The sequence below is a fragment of the Pezoporus flaviventris genome, unplaced genomic scaffold (genome assembly GCF_033815535.1).
Source record: "Pezoporus flaviventris isolate CSIRO_AGI_PZ_B2104156 unplaced genomic scaffold, CSIRO_AGI_Pfla_v1 ptg000002l, whole genome shotgun sequence".
NCBI lineage: Eukaryota > Metazoa > Chordata > Aves > Psittaciformes > Psittacidae > Pezoporus > Pezoporus flaviventris.
The window spans coordinates 51,155,478-51,176,986 of record NW_026892550.1 but is presented as its reverse complement, the minus strand read 5'-3'; the positions used below and the strand labels follow the sequence as shown (position 1 = coordinate 51,176,986).

The following is a 21,509-nucleotide window of genomic DNA, read 5'->3' as shown; positions in this document are numbered from 1 at the left end:
TATACAGTCAAGTTACAGACCTAAACCTGGTATAGGTTTTAATCTTATATTCTTTTAGTTCTTCATTTCTAGAATGAAGGCACACAAAATATCCCCTTTCCATGGTTACATTTCTTCTTCTTCAAACCAGGAAAAAAGCAATGATTTTATATCAGTGTAATCCTTTCACTTGAAGAGAACTCCTTTTCAAAAGCCTAGCTGAGTAGGCTACAACTGTAAATTTTTTGGTAACTAGACCAAGGATTAAAATGAAGCCTGTTCCTTGAAAATGTGCTGATAGTTGTAGAGAGATTATGCTCTTTTTTGTATTTGTGAAATGTTCCTTTTACAGAGAAAGTCATGTTGCTTTTCCGTTTCTCCCACTGGTGGAGAGAAGAACCTTAAAACAAGTCTTGTTAGGAGAGTTAGGAAACGAGACAACTAGTGCCCCTTCAGATCTGCCAGTTGTTAAAGTGTATCACAGTCGTACTTTTACTTACTGCCTCCTACCCTATTTGCCTTGAGCAGCGGATTGATTTGCTTCGCAATAGCCTAAAATCACAGCCATGATCATCAGCTGCTGAGATGAACAGGGTATATCATGCCACACAATTGTCACTAGGTCAGTGGTATAACATGGTTGGTGTTTGAACCTGCCACACCTCCATTTTGCTGCCTTTTTTCCTGTATTTTTTTCTGGTGCTTTTCCTGGGGTTTATTTGTTTTGGTTTGGTTTGGTTTTCTGTCACCTCCTGTTAAATCAGAGCGTTGAAACCTCTGTGGTTCAGGAACCCCAGTGGCTAAACCAGTTCTCAAGGTCTGTCCTGTTGGACCTTAGCTAGCCTACTGGAAAACAAACTTCCAGATAATCAGGAAAAAGTTTCTGAATCTGCTTAGACCTTGCCACCAGCATTGGTTGTAGAAACTGGGGGAGAGCTGAGCCACTGAAGTCAGGGGGACAGCTGTGGTAGGCATCTCCAGTGAGACAAGTGAATGCTGTTGAACTTGTCCTTCGGGGGTTTAAATCAGAGGTATCTCTTGTGCTTAGTAACAGCAAAGACTGTTGTCATCCCTTTTGCAATTAAATGCAAATCTCATGGGTAATAACCACAAACAGCATGATTTACCTAATAAATAAAGTAACAACTAGATAATGTGCAACAGCACTATGAAGAGCTTGTTATACAGGGTTCCCTCTCTCCTGGGGAGGTGGTGTACATGCTTCAGCATGAGGGTACTTGGTGGAAAACTTCTGCCAAGCAGGGTAACAAGAGTTTAAGAACACTGAGAATTATGTGCAGTGGAAACTACATATCATACATGTGCTGCTGGTTGTTGTAACACCATGGAGGTTTTATCTTAAATAGCAAAGAACCTAAAAACAGTATTTTCAGGCATTTGCCCAGGTTCTGGTTTTATGAATTTCTAGAGAAGCTGGAGAATAAATGGGTGACTGAAGCCCCCTAGTGCCACCAGAGCACACTTACTCCTTCCAAAATTGCGCTTTAATTTTTAATACAAAGAAACACTTTTTAAGCTAAAATACCTTGTGATGTACTCATTTTACACATGCAGTTGTTCACTTACTAGAAACCTGAATTCTCCATTATTTATTTTTCATGTCATCTTTAGCAAAGCTGTGCAAAAACCAAAAGGATTCTGTTTGCAACTGTTATCATTAATATTTGCTTTACCTTCAGCCTCCCTGTGTAGTTTTTTGCCTGCTAGTAAGGTAGGTTTTTTACCATAGTTATATCTCTACCCAAGAATGACTGGGGGGAAATACTACACAGCTAGTGATGTCTGATGCTGTGGTGTATTATATAACTTGGGAGTGGGAGGGATGGGGAAGAAAAAGTGCCAGTGAGGGAGGAGTGAGATTTGTGGAGTTTTGGGTTGGTTTTGAGGTTATTAGGTATGCGATGACCTAGGTACAGCAGTGTGGCTTACGGCTCATGTGGCTTAAAGGGAATTTATCCTAGCATAAATTTCCTTTGTGCTTAAAATTTGACTTAAAAGTGTATATTCACAACTAGCATGAAGCAGTACAGAGTTCTCCTCCTAGGGAAAGGTTAGAGTCTGGAAAATGGCACCATGTAAGGTAACTTAAAGGTGGCCTTAGACTATTATTGAAACAGCTATTTTCAGTATTTCTGTGTTGCCCTAGTCTCAGAATTTACTGGACCTGTGGCTTTTGTCCAAATGTATCTGTTTACTCTTGTGGCAAAGTTTTGGCATTCTATCAGGTATGAATAGCAGCTAATAAAGCCGTAATAAATTAATGTTGGTGTTTAGTGAGTTGGTTGGCTTATCACTCTTGCCAGTCTGTAATGCTCTCCCTCATTTTGCTGTTGCACAGATTTTTAATAAGTAAGAGATGGTGTTGAGCATTGTCCAGAATGTTATTTTATGTTACTCTTTAACAATGAAAAAAAAAAAATAAGAAGGGGGGAGATGTTAAGTTAGGCCTTTAGAAGTAAATATGCTTTGTTTTCATGATATTTTGTAAACCGGTGTTTTCAAAGTTGCCAAACAGACCTGAAATGTGCTCTCTGAGGGTAAAAAGTTAAAAGGAATCTTTTTGGTTAACATTAGATTGTACCTTTTGATCTTATTTTGAGTGTACTTTGAAAGCCTAGTACTGGTGGTCTCTGTACAAATTCCTGTTCTCTTCTTCACAGGAACTGCTCTTTAGGGCTATCAGTTCTTATAGTAAATGATAAATTTTGTCAAAATACATGGTTATGTCAGAATGGTTTGGGTGGTAAACTTCATTGTTTTTTTTTTCTCCAGTTAGTAAAGGCATATCTCACAGTTTGTATTACAGAGAATATTTTATATTTTGTCTCAATTCTGTGCTGTTTTGGAGGACCGGTTGAGGGGAAGAAACCTAGTTTTGGGATTTTAAGTTGTGTGTGGCACTGAACATATCCTACCATATTCAGTGTTAATTCCTTAAACTGTTTTGGAATTGTAAATGTTTGTGTTTGGAATTGCTGTGGAATTTTTACAAATTAAAAAGGGAAACATATTGTTTTATCTCTTTTTTTTACCTGCAGTCCTTCAAGGATCTTATGCATAGCATATGAAGTTTTGCAAGGTTTGCAATATATGAACAAACATGGAATGGTCCACCGAGCACTCTCCCCTTGCAATATTCTTTTGGATCGAAAGGTACAATTACATGAATAAATCTATGGGTTTGTTTTGTTTGTTTGTTTTTCTCTTGCTGCCAATAAGTAGCATGCTATATATATATGTATATCTCCATATATATATATGTATATGGAGATTGGGCAGTCACAGTCCTTCTGATGGGGGAAAAAATGCATGTCTGAAAACATGTTGGTTTGCCTTTGGGTTTTTTGGGTAGGGGGCTGTTGGTTTGTTTTTGGGGGTTTGTTTGTTTTAACCTAGTTTCCCCCCCATTTCCTAAATTTCAAATGTATTTCAGATTTTATTTTTCTCCTTTGCCATTTTCTTGTATCCCAAACCACTTTTTTCACCCTTTTCTTCTGAAAGTGGTATTCTAAGCGTACTTATCATCATAATTAGTTACAAGACCTTCCTACTTGTTTAAATAGGGAAGTATTTTTCCTGGCTAACTAGCTGTTAATATTTTCTTCGTTTCATGGTGATCTGATACTTGACTTTTAAGATATCAACATATTTGTTTATTCATGTTGGATTATTAAAATTCTAATGTGAGTTCTGTCACAGACTGTTCAGTTGGCAGTGTGGCATAGGTTATGCTAATAAAGGCTGAGAGGAACTGATAGCTGCTGTTGTACTCAAAGTAGTTGCTTTATCTGAACTTGACAGATAAAGAGCTTAACCTGTCTGTGTAACCTCTCTCTCCTTCCCCTTCTTACTGAGTTTAGCCGGAATAGCTAGAGCCTTCCTTTGGAAGACAGAAAGAAAAGAGAGGAAGAAGGAAGGAAGAAACACTATTTTTCATATACTTTTAAATAAATGAAAATCATAGTAATGTTCTCACAGCAAAAGTACTTTAGGATTTGAAGATATTCCTAAAATCTATAAAAGAACAAAATATGGGCCATGAAACAATAAACTTGAAACCTTTCCCCCTGCACTTTGAATAGGTTGCTGATGTAGTTGCACCATCTACAGGCTGGATGAGTATAATCAAAAACCCAGCAAAAATAATACCTCACTTTAACTTCTGAGCCTATTTTTTGCTGTTTCGGTGTTAACTCACTGCCTCCACAGAATAAAAACAAACACCTGGAAAACTTGTTTCTTTTATATATATGTTGATACAGTTAATGAGAGCAAAATAGTAATAAGTTGATTGAAAGAACTGGAGAATCAAAGCTGGGTAAATGAAAAAGGTGAGGTAGTAGTGGCGATGCTTAGGGAGTTCTAATATTCAAACAGTATTTTGAACAGTTTTCAAACAGGAAAGCCTTTGTAATTTACTGAAAATATACTGTAACTTACAAAGTTCTGATTTTCTTGTGTGGTCTGAACAAGGTGATTACTTAATGTGTTTGGAAAGTAAAAGCATTAGAAATAAGCATCTTACTAACTTTCAGTGCAGTTCTGCATAACAGATGACACAGGTGACTTTTTATCTGTCTTCTGACAGCTAAAGCAATTTCAAATGTTAGTGTTGTTTGTGGGTTTTTTTGTTGTTTTGGTTTGTTTGGGTTTTTATTGGTTTCTTTTTTTATTGGTTTGTTGTTGTTTTTTTTAACTTAAAACCGGGTTCTTCCAATGTCAAATTTTGCTGCTCTTAATTTTATTTATTTTTTTTTTTCCTTTTTCAGGGACATGTGAAATTGGCTAAATTTGGGCTCTACCATATGACTGCTCAAGGTGTTGATGTTGATTTTCCTATAGGGTAAGGATGTAGCTACACAGTAAAATTTAGCAGGGATTTTTTTTTTTTCAGGAAATATATTTGTGTTTTGAGGCATCATCTTCAAAAGTGTGTTGTATGCACAGGTTATAGGTTGTTGTTTCAATTCCTATATGGTGCATATAGCCCTTACACAAAGGCTTCTAGTCATGTGACTGAAGTGGCTCTCACCTGACTAGGTGAAATTAATGAAAGACAGAGAACAGGTGCCACACAAGCATGTTACTGTAATTGTGCTACAAGTTCTTACTGCCTAGATTTACCTTCAAATGCTAGCAATTCCTTATCAAATTCTGGAGGGACAGTCTAATTTCAAATTTAGGAAAAAGCCAACTTAAAGCTCTTGCACATCACTGTAGGCCTCTCTTCTTTTTATCAGTCTGTGATTTATTTTCAAGTGATCTTACTGTCTAGCCAAAGTGATATGCTTTATTGCAGTGTTTCCTTGCCACTTTTTAGTTTCTTTTGAGGTATCATGCTGTTTACAATTGAAATACTAAATTGATTCTTAAAAGATGCCTGAAAAAAGTAATGCTGTTTCCCTTCGAAGGGTGATTTCAGATTATTTTTTTAAGTATTATAATGAATTGTTGACACCAAAAGCAATAATGTTATTTGAAAATGACCTAGCAGAAGGTACAATAAGTCCTGAACACATTTTCTTACTTGTTTTACAAATTCAATTTGGTGGGAACACTGTCAATAAGAGGGGGAATACTGCCACCACCCCCAGATATGGCTCTAGAATACATTTATTTATTGTCCTAGTGTTGGAACTCAATATATGTTTCTTTTGAGATATGTAGGCATATAGTTTTGAAAGCTGCTGTTAGTTCCTCTCACAAAAAAGGCAGAGCTAGTGATTAAGATCTGACCTTTTATACAGTAGGGACTATGTATTTTGCAATTGGAGTGAAACTTTGCTGCAATGTGTAGATTTTGACTGAATAGAGTAGAACAATCTGCATTGCAATGAATTCCAGTTTCTCAGAATACAAAATTATTTTGATTACTGTAACTGAAATGTAGTTTTTATGGACAGACAGGGTATTACTTAATGTCGCTGTATCTTTCTAGGCACCCATCATATCTGGCACCTGAAGTAATTGCACAGGGAATAGTCAAACCAAATGATCATACTCAGTGTGAGAAGCCTCTGCCTTCTGGCCCTAAATCAGATCTGTGGTCTCTTGGTATAATATTATTTGAGCTTTGCATGGTAAGTTAGAGGATAATTCTCTTGATTGTGACTCTTGAAGAATAGTTACATTAACTTGATTGCTCTTGAGTATGGGGTTAATAACACTTTGACCTACACCAAAATCCAAATATCAGAATACATTAGCATTCCTACATGTACAGATTTGGTGGTGGTTCAGGTAATCGGGTGCATATTGGCTTGGTCTGTGTATATGTATGAACCATGAAGGACAGCTGTGAATGCATGATTGAAGTCCTAGAGAGTAATACCTTCTGAACCAAGAAGTGTCTCTGGATATTTTTTGTTGTTGTTTTAATTGTGCTTTTAAGCATAAAATAACCATTGCACTCATGCCCTCATCCTTCTTGGAAAGGATGACAAACTACTAAAAGTTTCATGGAAAGGAAGAGAAGGGAAAATCTGTCTTATCACCAGAGTTTAAGGAACTTGTGAACAGAATTCAGTGTTTGTTTGGAAAATTCTTATTTGACTCTTATCAGTTGAAATAAATTATGACAGTATAGTCTTTACTATTAATATATGTTAAACTGGACTTTTTTCATTCAAAGACAACAACATTCTATAGGAATATATATGATCTAACAAATAATATTGATATTTAGTCTCATATAAGACAACTAAATTGTCAGACAATTGCATGGTTAAGAACGTGTTTTAGATGCTAATTGGATCAGGACACTGGAAATAGTCTTCTTTGGCATACTCTACTTTTCTATAAATTCACGTAGTGTTTATAGATCATTATTTATTGTTTTGAATAACACATTTTCTGAAAGCAATAATGATATTTTTTTAAATACTTTTAGAGGGGTTTTTCAGATGACTTTTCAAAAGCACTGAGCAGTAATGCAAGCTATGATGATTACCATGTTTATTAAGTAATTACCTTTGTTCATGCTCAGACTGGAAAAAAATATGGTTTTTGAGAGCCTGATACTGAATTAATAATAGACCTGGAGGTTTTCTAAGGCAGTTTGGGGCTTTGGTTTTTTTTTTGTTTTTTTTTGTTGTTTTCTTTGGGGGGGGGGGGGGAATTGCATTTGTTCCAGTTAAGAGATGTTATAAATTACATATTTCTTTTCATTATGGTGACATGAAACTGTTTCTGCTATAGTTGGGGTAAGTAATGTTTTCTGTTCTAGCAAATAGTTTTCCTAAATCTAAAAATTCAGGTGTAGAAACTTATTTCACTGTGTTTGTATATGGATGGGTGTGCATGCTATCTAATTTTTTTGGTGTAATAGCATTCAGCTATTGACTTGATTTTGTTATTTATTTAGGGGAGAAAATTATTCCAGAGTTTGGAGATAGCAGAAAGATTGAAATTTATAATTACGTTAGGTAAGTAGCACAAAATCAATATTTCAAGTTTCCAAGCAGTTTTATAATTAGAGCTTTACAGACTGTTCAGCTCCTCAGAGCTAAAGCAGTTTGCCTTTTGTCAACTTTCATTTCCAAAATTAAAGAGGCATTTGAAGCGTGGCTGCTTGTCTAGGGAAGGTACACAGGTGGATGATAGAAAAAATAACTTATCAGGAGAGCTATGAGTATGTTAGAGTAAAAGCAAGCTATAAAAAAGCAACCAACTGAAAAAGAAAAAAAAAACCACCATGCTCTGGAAATGTTGTCATTTTGATGGTTATTTGTTGTTTCTGGAGGTTTATGAAACGAGTTAGGAATTACATGACACTAAAAAAGACTTCCCCTGAACTAGCAGTGCTTGTGAACCAGATCCCAATCAGGGAGAAGCAGGACTGAAAGAGGAAGACAGAAAATAAAAAGAGAGCTCAGAAGTGTACTACTGGATCCATGCCTTTGTTTCTGGTGTCACCTACAAACTATAAAACATTACTGTAGACATGGACTTTTTTCTTAATGCAAATAATCCTGAAAGTGGTACTGTTTTGTGGCTTTTGAAATTTGATTTCTTGGGTTCATGTATAAACCCTGAGGAAGAGAAGGGCATGAATTTGCAATTTGAAGCTTTATCAGGAAGTTGTTATTATCCAGAACAAATAATAATACAGTTAAAGTTAGTTACTGTTAGTAGAAATATTCAGCAGTTAGTGCTCAGATGCCGAAATTCTGACTGTTCTAGTAAGCGATTGAAGCATTTCAGTCCCCTTCAAGCTGAATGCAAGTTACTGGTAACCTTTACCCACTAGAAAACATTCATGTCCTGTCTTGGGAATTATTTTCTCAATAAAGTGTTGAAAACAAGTTATAAAATACTGCTAGTATTGTCTGCAAGTAGCAACAAAATGAAATTACTTCAAGATTCTATATGCAGGTATTTTTAAGTTCTTTCAGGTTGTTTTTTGTTTTCTGGGGTGGTTTTTTTAAGTAGAAAGACTATTTTAGTTTATTTGCTGGAGGCTAACAATCTGGATTTACTAAGCCTGCAAAAAGTTTTTCACTGTTAAATTAGATGTGCTGCTTAACTTTCTTAGGCTTCAGTTTTCTGTCTGCATAGATGATATAATAATTTTCATTTCTAACTTTGAGAATTCATTTTCAGATGATGTGACAATGTCAATAAAAAGCCAAAGTTAAGTGCTTTTTATTGGGGTGGGATTTTATCTGATATCCTATGTAACTGGGATCAATTTTTTTTATAGTCTTTAACTTTTTATTGTCCCATTTGTCTTTCAAAGGCTGCGTAGATGATATTGTAACTGTATTGGCAGAAGAACATGGTTGCCTTGATATTGTTAAGGTTTGTAGAACTAGCTTGCTCTTCTATGCTGTCTTATCCAAAACATTTTATTATTATTGTATTTCACGCATTCAAACTTTTTTTTTAAACTTATTTGGTCACTCAATGTATTGCAGTATGAGAAAAAATAAACTACTTATTTAAGATCCTTTCAAATAGCCATACTGGTAATACTTACTGTTTCCCAAATTACTGTCAATTTCAGTAAATATTAATGCTCTCTGGATAGTTCACTAAGTTGTGAACTTTATTTGAATTGTCGGGGTTAAATGTTTTTTTCTAGATATTTAGTCTTCAAGATAGAAGTTCACTTTGCACATTCTGATAGCATAGGTTTATACTGTTCAACTCCTTCCCACCCCCCCCCCACCCCCCCCCAGTTAATCACTGAATTGTAGTGTCTGTATGTTTTGAGATATTCTGTTAGCAGAAGATAGTTCCCAGGTACTGTGTTTTTTCAAGCTGGGTACAGAATATCTAAATTAAAAATAAAAAGCTATGCTGCAAACATTGCAAATTTTTCAGGTTCTCTCGCCACCCACCACCCCCCTCCCCAAACAAATGCAGGTGAGAATTGCTTCCCCAGCATTTTGGTCCAACACAGCTAACCTCATAGTGTAGGTGTGAAATTTTATTGGCCTCAAAGGAGGGCAGTGTATGTTAAAAGTTAGGTATGAGCTAAGTGGCCTGCTGAATTAAGACCATAATAGAGACGTCCATATTTTTTTTATGTTCCAGGACCTTTCTGAAAATATCATAGCTTTACTGAAGAAATGTCTTACATTCCAACCTTCTAAGAGGCAAGTATTCAGTCCAAGTCCTAGTAAACTTTGCTGAGATATTGTGAAATTAGAAGACCTATTGCTGAGCCTTTTTTGGAAGACTGATGATTTATGGTGCTGATAGGAGATTCTTGGGTTTGTTGCTTTTCAGTTGCAGGGGTTGTGTGTGCAGGAATCAATTGTGCAAAACTTTGAGATAAAATCTGAGTGTTGTGGGGGTATTTGTAGTCCTAAATTCACAGGTTTTACTTCCATGTCTGGAAGTTGGTGGTGGTTACTGTAGCTCTGAAATAGCTAGAATTAGGGCTATTTTCTTCACATCTCTTAAAAGTACTTTTCATTATGTCAGTCTACCACAACTTTCTTCTGAAAACTGAAGTATGCTTTTGTTCTTCAGTCAAAGCTTTGCATTTGCATTTTTTCATTTCTGCTTAAAGGAATTAAAGGGAAATTAATAAAATGGTTGTGGTGTGCATTAAATGAAGGTGAGATCTGAACTTGGGCTGTAAACAGACTGTGTAGTGTGTTATGCATCAGGAATTAATCAAAACTGGTAGATGTTTTTGCTACTAAAATTTCTGAAATCCATTATAATTTAAAATAACTTGCCAGTATTTGTTCTTAGGGACATTTCACACTGAAATGTAACATTTCTGGAAGCATTTTAATGTTTTATTCTCTTTTCTTAATTCAAGGCCAACTCCAGAAGAATTGCTGCATGACAGTTTGTTCAGTGAGATATCCTCATTATATCCTCTCTTCCACAAACCTGCTGGTCTGTTCTCATCTTCTCCAAGATGTGCTGATTTAACACTTCCTGAAGACATAAGTCAATTATGTAAAGGTAAAAGCAGGTATTGTGATAAATGTCATTGCAGGGGGAAGGAAAATAAAATGTAACTGTGTTTTCTTTTAATAATTTGTTGGAGGGGAACTGATTAAATATTACAACACTACATTATTGTAGGAAGTTGTTTGATGGGCAGCAATATGGGCAAGCATGTTTTGAGAGATATGTGCGTGTCAAAAGAGGGCATCTTGATTTTGCGCAACAATCTTGGGGAATAAATAGTTATCAATATTTTTACCTTTGGAATTTGGACATGTGCATGTACAGGGGTTTGTTTTGTTAGTTTTTGGTTTGGGGTTTTTGGGGGGTTTGGTTGTTGTTTTGGTGTTTTTTTTTCACTAAATTGTGTTGGGATTTGGTAAGAGGATTCTGCTGGATCACAGCATGATTTTTTTGAAGTATTGGAAATCCTTGTGAAAAAGGTCACATTCTAGAATAAAAGACAACATTTCTAAGTTTAAAACTGCATATGCTGAAAGTGTTACCACTCTGAAGTCCTCATTAACTTTTTCTGAATTCTTCAGAGTTTTCTACTTTTTCAGAAACTGTCATTAAACAGTTTTGGGAGACTAAGACAGTGTTTGGGTTTAGGCTCTTTTGTTTGTTTGCGGTGGTGGTTGTTTTTGTAAAGACACACAGGAAGGGAAAGTCCACATTTCAGTGTATTTATACAATTGGTGCTATTTTCTGGCACTGAGGCTAACTGCACAAATATTTGGTTTTGGTTTTTTTTTGACTTTTACCCATCTGCTCTTTCTGAAAATCTTCCTAAAGAGCACTTGCAAAGGGAAGATCACTTTTCTGCTAACTTCACATTAAGGTCTAGGACCTTTAAAGCATGGGTGTTTGTTGTTTTTTTTTTTTTTTTTTTACAGTATGTGTTTGGAGTGGTAGGAAGAAATACAGGTTGCCTAAAAAGCTCTAATTAATTTTTGTGTGATTTCTTCTAATAGATGAAGATAATGATTACCTAGCAGAAAGATCAATTGAAGAGGTTTATTACCTGTGGTGTTTGGCTGGAGGAGACTTGGAGAAAGAACTTGTCAACAAGGAAATCATTCGATCAAAGCCACCTGTCTGCACGCTTCCCAAGTAAGGAAGGAGAAGCTCTTTAAGGGAAAGAAGAATGGATGGAGAAGGCTAGTGTTCTGAGAAAACATTTTGGTTTGGTTTTTAGTTTCAAGACCTGTATTCATGAAAAATATTGAAAATAGCATTCTTGAACAGCAGGAAATCATGTCACTTCCCCTTTTGCCCAATTCATGGCATTATTTGAGTGCCTTATATATGTTGCCTGCCTGCACTTCATAGTTCTTTCTGAAATCTGAAGAAATGTAGGTGAAGTGCAAAACACTGAAATATAAGTCCCTAAATTTAGCTCACTTTACAATACCATTAAGTTTTAGTAAAAATGTCTCACTGTGCTTCAACAGTGTATTTGTAATTGTAATTTAATTCAATACATTCTGTAGCAAATTCTCACGTTCTGAATCCCTTTCACAGGGTAGCAGAGCTGAATGGACAACCCAGTTATTCATCAGATTGGCTAATTTACTTTTTCAAAAAAATGTAGGTTTATGACTTACAGTTCTGTGAGAGCATTTTAGTCATTACTGCCTTTATCTTACTGCTACATGTGTTGCAATTTTATGTAGTATATTCATGTTTTATCTTAGAAGCTGATCTTAATAAGCATGATTATGTGTCCATATAGATCAGTTTGCTGGTTCTGGGTTTTAAAAACACAGGAAGTCAATGTACAGCCAAAATGTGGTAACTGGAAAAAAAACAGGTGGAGCTAGATTTTATGTGAAATTTGGTGGCAGAATTAGTGTGGATTTCAAGGGATTGCCTATTTCTGTACCCACAGGTGTATATGCATGTCCTTTTGAATTGTGAGGGGAAAATACTTTCGTCACACTATCTGTGTTGAAAATTAGGTGTTCATTTCAAAAGTACAATCTAACTCCATCTTCTAAGTGGTACTGAGAATGCTAGCTTAATTTTTGGAAAACTTCATGTGATTGGCTTTAAAAATATCATAAAATAGACAATTTGTGTGTGCCGTGTTGTATGCATTTGTATTCTTCGACAGACTGCAACAGGAAAGGTCTGTGTCAGACTTTTGTTTGGGTTTTTTGTCATGGTGGGAAATGGCTTTCAGATTACAATAATGTCTTATTTTTGCTTTTCACAATAAATGGCAGTCCTGGTCTGTGCCAGGCCAAGGAATAAAAGGGAATATTAATCCCATATCTCATTACTGTTCTTTTGTGTGCAAACAAAAGTTATAGAAAATCTGAGATGTGCCTTTTTTACTCCAAAACCTGTTTGAATAATTTGAAGCAATTATACATTCCCTTGATAGCAGGCTTCATGCCATGCAGAGTCGATACAGTATACTTCTAAGCACAAGTATTTTGTTTTAAAGAGGAAACTGATACATGTAAAAGTGTTTTTTGTTGTTTTTTTTAATTCAAGTTTTGTGTTTTAAAATTACCTAATTTTTTTTTCCTCCCTTTTGAAGCTTTTTGTTAGAAGATGGTGAGAGCTTTGGGCAAGGACGAGATAGAAGTTCCCTCCTAGATGACACAACTGTGACTTTGTCTCTGTGCCAGCTCCGAAACGTAAGAATAATATTGTGTACTTGTTCTTGTCTTCACTGTAGAAACATTTGTTTGAAGGGAATATGTAGCAGCAGCTCCTACTGCTGTTCCTTCCAATGACAAATGGTCCTGAAGGAGCTGGCAAATGAAGTTGCGAAGCCGCTGGCCATCATATTTGAGAAATCATGGCAGTCAGGTGAAGTTCCCGATGACTGGAAAAAGGGAAATATAACCCCCATTTTCAAGAGGGGGAAAATGGATGACCCGGGGAATTACAGACCAGTCAGTCTCACCTCTGTGCCTGGCAAAATCTTGGAGCAGATTCTCCTGGAAGGCATGCTAAGGCACATGAAAAACAACAAGGTGCTTGGTGACAGCCAGCATGGCTTCACTAAGGGGAAATCCTCCCTGACCAATTTGGTGGCCTTCTATGATGGGGCTACAGAACTGATGGACAGGGGTAGAGCAGTTGATGTCATCTACCTGGACTTGTGTAAAGCGTTCGACACTGTCCCACACGACATCCTTGTCTCTAAATTGGAGAGACATCAATTTGATGGATGGACCACTCGGTGGATAAAGAACTGGCTGGATGGCCGCACACAAAGAATTGTGGCCAATGACTCAATGTCTGGCTGGAGACCAGTAACGAGTGGTGTCCCTCAGGGATCGGTGTTGGGACCGGTCTTGTTCAACACCTTTGTTGGTGACATGGACAGTGGGATTGAGTGTGCCCTCACCAAGTTTGCCGATGACACCAAGCTGTGTGGTTCGGTTGATACCCTGGAGGGAAGGAATGCCATCCAGAGGGACCTCGACACGCTTGTGAGGTGGGCTGATGCCAACCTCATGAAGTTTAACCATGCCAAGTGCAAGGTCCTACACCTGGGTCGGAGCAATCCCAGGCACAGCTACAGGTTGGGCAGAGAAGAGATTCAGAGCAGCCCTGCGGAGAAGGACTTGGGGGTGTTGGTTGATGAGAAAATGAGCATGGGCCAGCTTCAGTGTGTGCTTGCAGCCCAGAAAGCCAACTGTATCCTGGGCTGCATCAAAAGGAGCGTGACTAGCAGGTCGAAGGAGGTGATCCTGCCCCTCTACTCTGCTCTTGTGAGACCTCACCTGGAGTATTGTGTGCAGTTCTGGTGTCCTCAATATAAAAAGGACATGGAACTGTTGGAACAAGTCCAGAGAAGGGCAACGAGGATGATCAGGGGACTGGAGCACCTCCTGTATGAAGACAGGCTGAGGAAGCTGGGGCTGCTCAGCCTGGAGAAGAGAAGGCTGCGTGGAGACCTCATAGCAGCCTTCCAGTATCTGAAGGGGGCCTATAGTGATGCTGGAGAGGGACTCTTCATTAGGGACTGTAGTGACAGGACAAGGGGTAACGGGTTAAAACTTCAACAGGGGAAGTTTAGGTTGGATATAAGAAGGAAATTCTTTCCTGTTAGGGTGGTAAGGCACTGGAATGGGTTGCCCAGGGAGGTTGTGAATGCTCCATCTCTGGCAGTGTTCAAGGCCAGGTTGGACGAGGCCTTGATATGATATGATTTAGCGTGAGGTGTCCCTGCCCGTTGCAGGGGGGTTGGAACTTGATGATCTTAAGGTCCTTTCCAACCCTAACGATTCTATGATTCTATGACAGTGTTGTTGATTCTAAGAGAATACTTCTTAGTGTCCAATTAGATTCTGATTTATGCTTGTAGATTGCTTTGTCTGCAGAAGCTTACTAAATATGATTTATCTTCTGTTCCTCAATCCCCTCATGTGTCCTTCCCTTTCCCTGTTTTTGTTACCTGCTTTGTTCTGGTGAAGCCCAAATAGTTCTGTGGTACCTGATATTCTCCAGTATCTCTAAATTAATTGGACAGTGTAATCTTGCATTGTTTAATTCCTCTCTGTAGGTGGCACACAAGATCCAAAAGAAAGATAAACTTGATTCAGTTGCAGTTCCTGAAAGCCTTTATACCAAGTTTCTAGTCGCTAATTACTAATCTTTGGAATATATAGTTATGAAACAACTAGTTCAAAAGATTACTTCAGAGCATTTTGCCTGAATGCAGTAGTGCAATTTTCATCTTCAGTGGAAAAATCAACATGAGATAACTCATAATTTTGTGTGATGTCATGATCAGTTACAAGATTTACTGCATATATTACTGAAATGTGGTAATTGTTCATGTCTCTGCACATGTAGAGCTTTATTGCTGTATAATTAAAAATTTACACTGTACTATTTGCAGCTTGCTTTTTATAGCAGTGGATGCAATTCTGTCACAGTCTTTAGAAAGAACCTTTCCATATGATTACAGGGGTTAATACAGAAAGAAAGGTGACTCCTGAAGTCTTAATCTTTGCCACTGTTATCTTAATTTTAATGGCAATGTGGCAAATACTGTATAAACATATTTCTTTGGTAGAACTTTGCATTGCTTCACACAAATGCATGAAAAGAGACCAAATAACTGGATTATTTTGTTGCTTGGTTGGTGGGATTTGAGGGGGCAAGCAAAAGAGGTTAAGAATATGCAACAGCTATTTTGAAGGTGACATGCTCTGCACCTCCTACTGTTGTTCCTAAAAAAAGGGGTAGCTTTTAAGGCATTTTTTAAAACTTTTTAATCAGTAATTTTGGGTATCACCCCCTACTTCTATAAATGCAGCAACAAATAAGTATATACTGAAATCTGATTTTGGGGGAATATGCAAGCTTGAACCTTGCAGTGTTAGCTGAAATTAATTTTTGAACTTATGCATTTCTTTAAACACCTTATATAGAGCAGAGCATGATGCTTATAATCAAAAGAGGATAAGTACTGAATGAACTAAGAATGAACTGTACTGTCAATCCCAGGAGGCACAGGCAGTGTGCTGTATGCCTTTAAGTTAGGGATTGAACTGCGAAACAGAATACTGCAGGGAAGGTGGTATTAAACATTTATCATGGTGCATCAAAGATACCTGAAAACTTCAGGCAAAAGTCTGTGCATATTTGCCTGTTTACCTTTCCAGAGAGTGTCTGTATTTGTGTGTGACTTCCAGATGCTGAGAGGAACTCAAATTTGTGTAACTCCTGAACTGATTAAAAATATAAAACCAAGTTGTTCAGCTGCTTTGCAGCTACTTGGATAGGAAGTCCATGTAGAAAAATGAGGAAAAGAAAAAGAACTATGTAATAGAATTGAACTTCCCGTTTAATTATCCATTTAATACGTGGCTCATAGAAGTATGTTTTGTCTGTAAGCAGATATATGAATGAGTATTATCTTCAGACAGAACAACTTCTATCAACTCAAAAGCCTTTATTAGCAAAAGTTTATAGTGTACAATGCTGTATGTTTCTTTGCTGATGGAGGACTGAGCTAATGCTTAGGTCTCAAGGCAAGCTATGAAGTTTTGCAAATAAATTGCTAAGTGATCTTTATTCTACTAAATATTTCCACTTGAATTCTGAGCAGCTTTCTGATAATGAATTATTTTTATTCTTCTTTTCAGAGACTGAAAGACGTTGGTGGGGAAGCATTTTATCCATTGCTTGAAGATGAGTAAGTTTGTGTGTAAGCTTATACGTATATGAGGGACTGAATTTTGAACCAGTAGTTTTATTTGAGTGGCACACTGCACAGCTAGACACAGCTGTCTTCCAAAAGCAAGCCTAACATGTACTTGTTTTGGCTCTTAGACTTAAGAGCTGATAAACACTGTAGTGGTGGATTTAGGGCCCTGATACCAAACCGAGGATCCTGGCCTGTTTCTCTGTTCTGGAAATCAACTGTTTCGTTAGTTGATTTCCAGAACAGAGTATTCAAAAGTGTCCATTTAAGCTTACTTATGACTCAGAAATGCATCACAGGATACCAATTTTTTTTATGGTGATTTGTATTTCTTGCTGTTCACTGCTACTATCCTAACTCTTTTTCCAGACAGTCAACTTTACCTCATTCAAACAGTAGTAATGAGCTGTCTGCAGCTGCAAGTCTTCCTCTCATCATCCGGGAGAGGGACACAGAATACCAGCTAAATAGAATTGTCCTGTTTGACAGGCTGTTGAAGGTATGGAACCTTTCTGATGCTGGATAATTAGATTTGATCTGTTAATTTGAGGATTTTTAAAGGACCAAATAATTGAAAAAGGGAGCAGAGATCAAGAGACCACCATGGGAAAGCACAAGAATACATTAATGAGAAGAAATGGGTATTTTAACATCAGAGTTCCTCCATCTAGGCCTTCCAGTTAGGAATGAAATTAACTTGTAAAACTGGCATTCTCTGTTTTGGCTGACAGCATTTGTCTTTTGGAGGAAACACCATCCCAGAACTGGGATTTGAATTGTTTCAGTTACATAGTAACATTTTTTTTGCTATTAATTTCTTCTCTTTGAAGGCCTACCCATATAAGAAAAACCAAATTTGGAAAGAAGCCAGGGTTGACATCCCTCCTCTTCTGAGAGGCGTAACCTGGGCTGCCCTGTTGGGTGTTGAGGTAAGGGTAGTGGGAGGGCATTACTTACTGGGAGGGAATGGGATAGCAATGGGATTTGACAGGGAAGATGGAATGGATTTGAAGATTTGTCAGGTACAATTACTGGAATTTCAAACAAAATGAGTCATGAAATTGTGTGAATGGAGACAATGATCAGACTTGCTTTTTGTTTCTTAAGATTATTTGATTCCAGAGAATGTATGAAAATTTGGCTGCCTTTAATTTTGATTATGGGATGGAAAAATACTGCAGAATCAAACTTGGATTGTTTAAATACAATTGGTTGTTAACAGTTGTTTTTTTTTTCTTTTTGCTTTGATTTTAACTATTTTTTTGCTTTAGTATTTGCTTTAATATTTTAAATTTCTTTTTGCTTTGATTTGAAATATTTTTGACAAATGCAGTTAGAAATCTTCTGCTCCAGTCAGCAATAGTTGGGTAAAACAGGATGAAACATACCAAATGTATTTTTCTCACCAACATATTTTCTCCAAAGACTAGAGAATAAATAAATGCAACACTTTTGGACAAAGGACTAGAAAGGAATATCCCAGCAGTGACAGCTCCTCACAGAGATTGCTTGACTACCCTCTTCTTGCATCTACTCTGCTTGCAATTTGCTTGTAGTGCAGCAAAGAGGTTCTCTTAGATAACACATCCAGGTTATTTAGGATATTTAGCTTAGGAAGTGATCTGCTGAGTGCTATCTAATAAGACCAAAAAATAGCTGTAATGTAAATAACAATTATTGCTCAGGGTTGTGGCCTGGGTCTTGGGAGTTGAGGCAGTTCTCATGCTTCATAAGCTTATCATCTGTACAATGCAGATAGTGTTTCCCTGCGCCATAGTAGTAAGATGGACTTGTCAGCATGCCTGTCTTGGGATTCGTGCATGGGCAGGCTATGTAAGAGTAGTATATATTGGATGTGTATAGCTGGATTCAGTGCCTTCAGAGGTATGTTGCTGAAAGCCACTTGCTTGTGGTTTAGATAAGCACTGATTTCAAACTGAAGAGCATTTTTTAACTTGAAAATGGAAAACTGTATCAAGTACACAATTTTCTGCATAAACAACTGAAAATTGTTGAAGATTGCACTGAGGAGGTCATAAAAAGGTTTATATGTCCTGATAACAGAATAAAGATGGCTTTGTTTGAAATTCAGATGTCAGAATTTTCTGTATTTTGGGAAAAATTTTCAGGGGAAAAAAAAGTTGCTAAGTAAAGCACCTAATGAAAACAGTCAACTTCTGTACATCAGTGTGTACACTGTCATATGCATTTATGTTAGTAATGACTTTCTAAATTTGGTTGTTGTTCTTCCACATTTAGGGTGCCATACAAGCAAAATATGATGCCATTGATAAAGACACACCGATTCCTACGGACAGACAAGTAAGACTTGTGGTGTTACCAAATATTGCCACTTGAAGAAATGCAGAGATCTTTTCCATGAGCTACAGACATTTGCCTGTTACAATAGATACGGCCAATAGTACTAAAAGGGTTCCCCCTGGCCTCTAAACCTACTCCTACTGGAGCATGAATCTTGCAAAACAGAGGAATGGATAGTTTAACTCAAATTATAATATGTGGAAAGCAAAATCTTCTTCTACTTCAGAATCACTGTTTCTGTAACAGTAACAGAGTGTAGTAAGCAATATTACTGATGTACTGCTAAATCCTGTTTTTAGTGAATGTTTGTTGTGCATGTTGGACCTTGTACCAGATAGTGCCGAGTACCTGGAGATCCTGTGAAGTGAGCTGTGCTTGAGCAATTTGGTTCTCCAGGAAGTCTTGCCAGACATAAAAAGACATCACAAGCAACAGCTGTTCCTTTTGGCTGGCTGAAGAAATATTTTACATCAAATTGGGTACAACTTTCCGCGAACTCTGATTTGATTATCCTTTAGAGCAAAGGGATCATAGCATCTGGAATGAGTCCAAAAGTTGGGTCATAAAAAACCCTGTAGTAGTAGTCTGCATTCTGCCTTTTTCAAGGCATTTTAAAAATATGAATCTGGAAAAAGAAAAAAAAGAAATCCCTCTTTTTAATCTTGAACAGGGCTATTAGAGTCCCAAGTCCCCTTTCAGTGTTGATTTTGAGTGTGATAGAGAAAGCCGATTGTGTTTATGATGGTGGTCTGACTTATATTCTTTGGCTCACTTCCACCTCTAGTGTTGCAAGATTGCTGTAGTACTACCTCACTTATCCTGATTTCTCTTTATATTATATGCCTGGCTGTGGTGCAGATTGAAGTTGATATTCCTCGTTGCCATCAGTATGATGAGTTGCTGTCATCACCAGAGGGTCATGCGAAGTTTAGACGTGTATTGAAGGCCTGGGTTGTTTCCCATCCTGATTTGGTGTACTGGCAAGGTGAGTTTGAGTGGTTGGCTAGGTCAGATAATTAACTGGAAAGCTATGGCTGACTTAAAAATACATCCACCTTTTTCCCTACCCCCAATGTAAGCTCTTTTTTTGAGTACTTTCTTTTCTGTTTCTTTTGAAGGAGGAATCTATGGGTTATTACAAATTTAGATTCTAATAATTTATAGTTAATTCATAATGAAAAATCACCCCACTCTTTCTTAAATATTTACTTCCCTAAGCTTCAGTCACTTAAAAAAAAAAAAAGTCTGTTGCTTATTGTTCAGCTCCAAGGTGAAACTGCTGAAGTTACCAAGCAAGTTCTTGGGATAGTAAATTGCATTTCTTAGTAGCCTTGGCAGAATAATCATTTCAGCATTATAGTTCAACATCTTGTTTCATGCATTGATTTCACAGTTGTTTTCAGCATTACGCGTAAAGCCTGTGGTTGCAGAATTATAATGCAAATTTATTTTCTGCATTGCTGTAAATGAGCTCTTTATGCTATTTTTTTGTGGCTTTTCTCTCCAGGTCTTGACTCTCTTTGTGCACCATTTCTGTACTTGAATTTTAACAATGAAGGTGAGTACCCTTTTCTGCTGGGGGTGAAGGGGAAGCATAATCTGTCATCTCTGTCTAGTTGTAGATGGATACATGTGCACCCACTTATAGATGGAAACTTTCTGTAGCTACAGAGGAATTTTAAAGTTCTTGTTGGCACAAGTCAAAAGAAACGGTTGGGTTTTGAAACATGTATGTGGGGTGCTACTCTTCAAGCAGGGGTTCAAATCCTGCATTTATTGAATACAGTAATGAATACATAATGCATAATTGTTCAGTAGAATAATGAGTATATAATAAAAAGCACAAATAACTTTGTTTATAGAAAAGCAAAAAAAGCTTCTCTAGTATGTCTTTTTCAGTGAAGCTGTAGTTCAGCCTTTTTTAACGTGAGTGTGTAATTTCTAACCTTTTAACCTCTCCAGACTACCTTTATTCAGAAAAGCTGATGATTGTTTTAAATGCCTAAAAGCTTATCCGACCAGCTTTGGATATGTTGCCTTTATCAGCTTAGAATGTGATTTGTTCAGAATAGGCGTAGTCCAGTCTTCTGTTCCCTTGCACCTGGCTTTCTTTATGTAAGGCCTGGGCCGGGGGCGGGGGGGAACTAGTTTCTTAGGAAAATGATTCGTGTTATGCCTACTGTGCATACAATCATTTTTGTGTATAGATGGATTTAAGAATAATAATAAGCATAAGCTTATTACCTGCTTGATAATGAACTTTTAGGTATACTTACTTATGTTTCTCTGTAGGTGCATTTATTTTTCTGTTTCTTTCAGCTCTAGCATATGCCTGCATGTCTGCTTTTATCCCCAAATATTTGTATAACTTCTTTTTGAAGGATAATTCTCATGTTATTCAAGGTAAGTCTGTCCCTTCATTTTTTTTGGTTTTGGTTTTTTTTTCAGAAAAGTGGAATTATTTCTGGATTATAAATGCACTTTTTCAAGTTGCAAAATTGAAACACAATTAGACTCTCACTGTAGAAATACCCACGTATTTATTTCAAAAGGTTTATTTTAGGTAAGTAAGAACAACAGCTGTGCAAGAAAAATAGGA

The 21,509-nt window shown here is 37.0% G+C and overlaps 1 protein-coding gene across 1 annotated transcript in view; it reads left to right on the top strand.

Annotated features, from left to right (window-relative positions):
- Window positions 1–21,509, top strand: part of TBCK (TBC1 domain containing kinase) — a 93,220-nt gene that overhangs the window by 19,658 nt on the left and 52,053 nt on the right. The window contains exons 3-18 of the mRNA XM_061478275.1: window positions 3,039–3,153; window positions 4,770–4,843; window positions 5,939–6,080; window positions 7,364–7,424; window positions 8,738–8,799; window positions 9,538–9,599; window positions 10,277–10,425; window positions 11,385–11,523; window positions 12,959–13,058; window positions 16,530–16,579; window positions 16,958–17,087; window positions 17,419–17,517; window positions 18,848–18,910; window positions 19,769–19,895; window positions 20,418–20,468; window positions 21,230–21,313. Coding sequence (XP_061334259.1) covers window positions 3,039–3,153; window positions 4,770–4,843; window positions 5,939–6,080; window positions 7,364–7,424; window positions 8,738–8,799; window positions 9,538–9,599; window positions 10,277–10,425; window positions 11,385–11,523; window positions 12,959–13,058; window positions 16,530–16,579; window positions 16,958–17,087; window positions 17,419–17,517; window positions 18,848–18,910; window positions 19,769–19,895; window positions 20,418–20,468; window positions 21,230–21,313 — 1,508 coding nt within the window. The remainder of the gene's footprint in view (window positions 1–3,038; window positions 3,154–4,769; window positions 4,844–5,938; window positions 6,081–7,363; window positions 7,425–8,737; window positions 8,800–9,537; window positions 9,600–10,276; window positions 10,426–11,384; window positions 11,524–12,958; window positions 13,059–16,529; window positions 16,580–16,957; window positions 17,088–17,418; window positions 17,518–18,847; window positions 18,911–19,768; window positions 19,896–20,417; window positions 20,469–21,229; window positions 21,314–21,509) is intronic.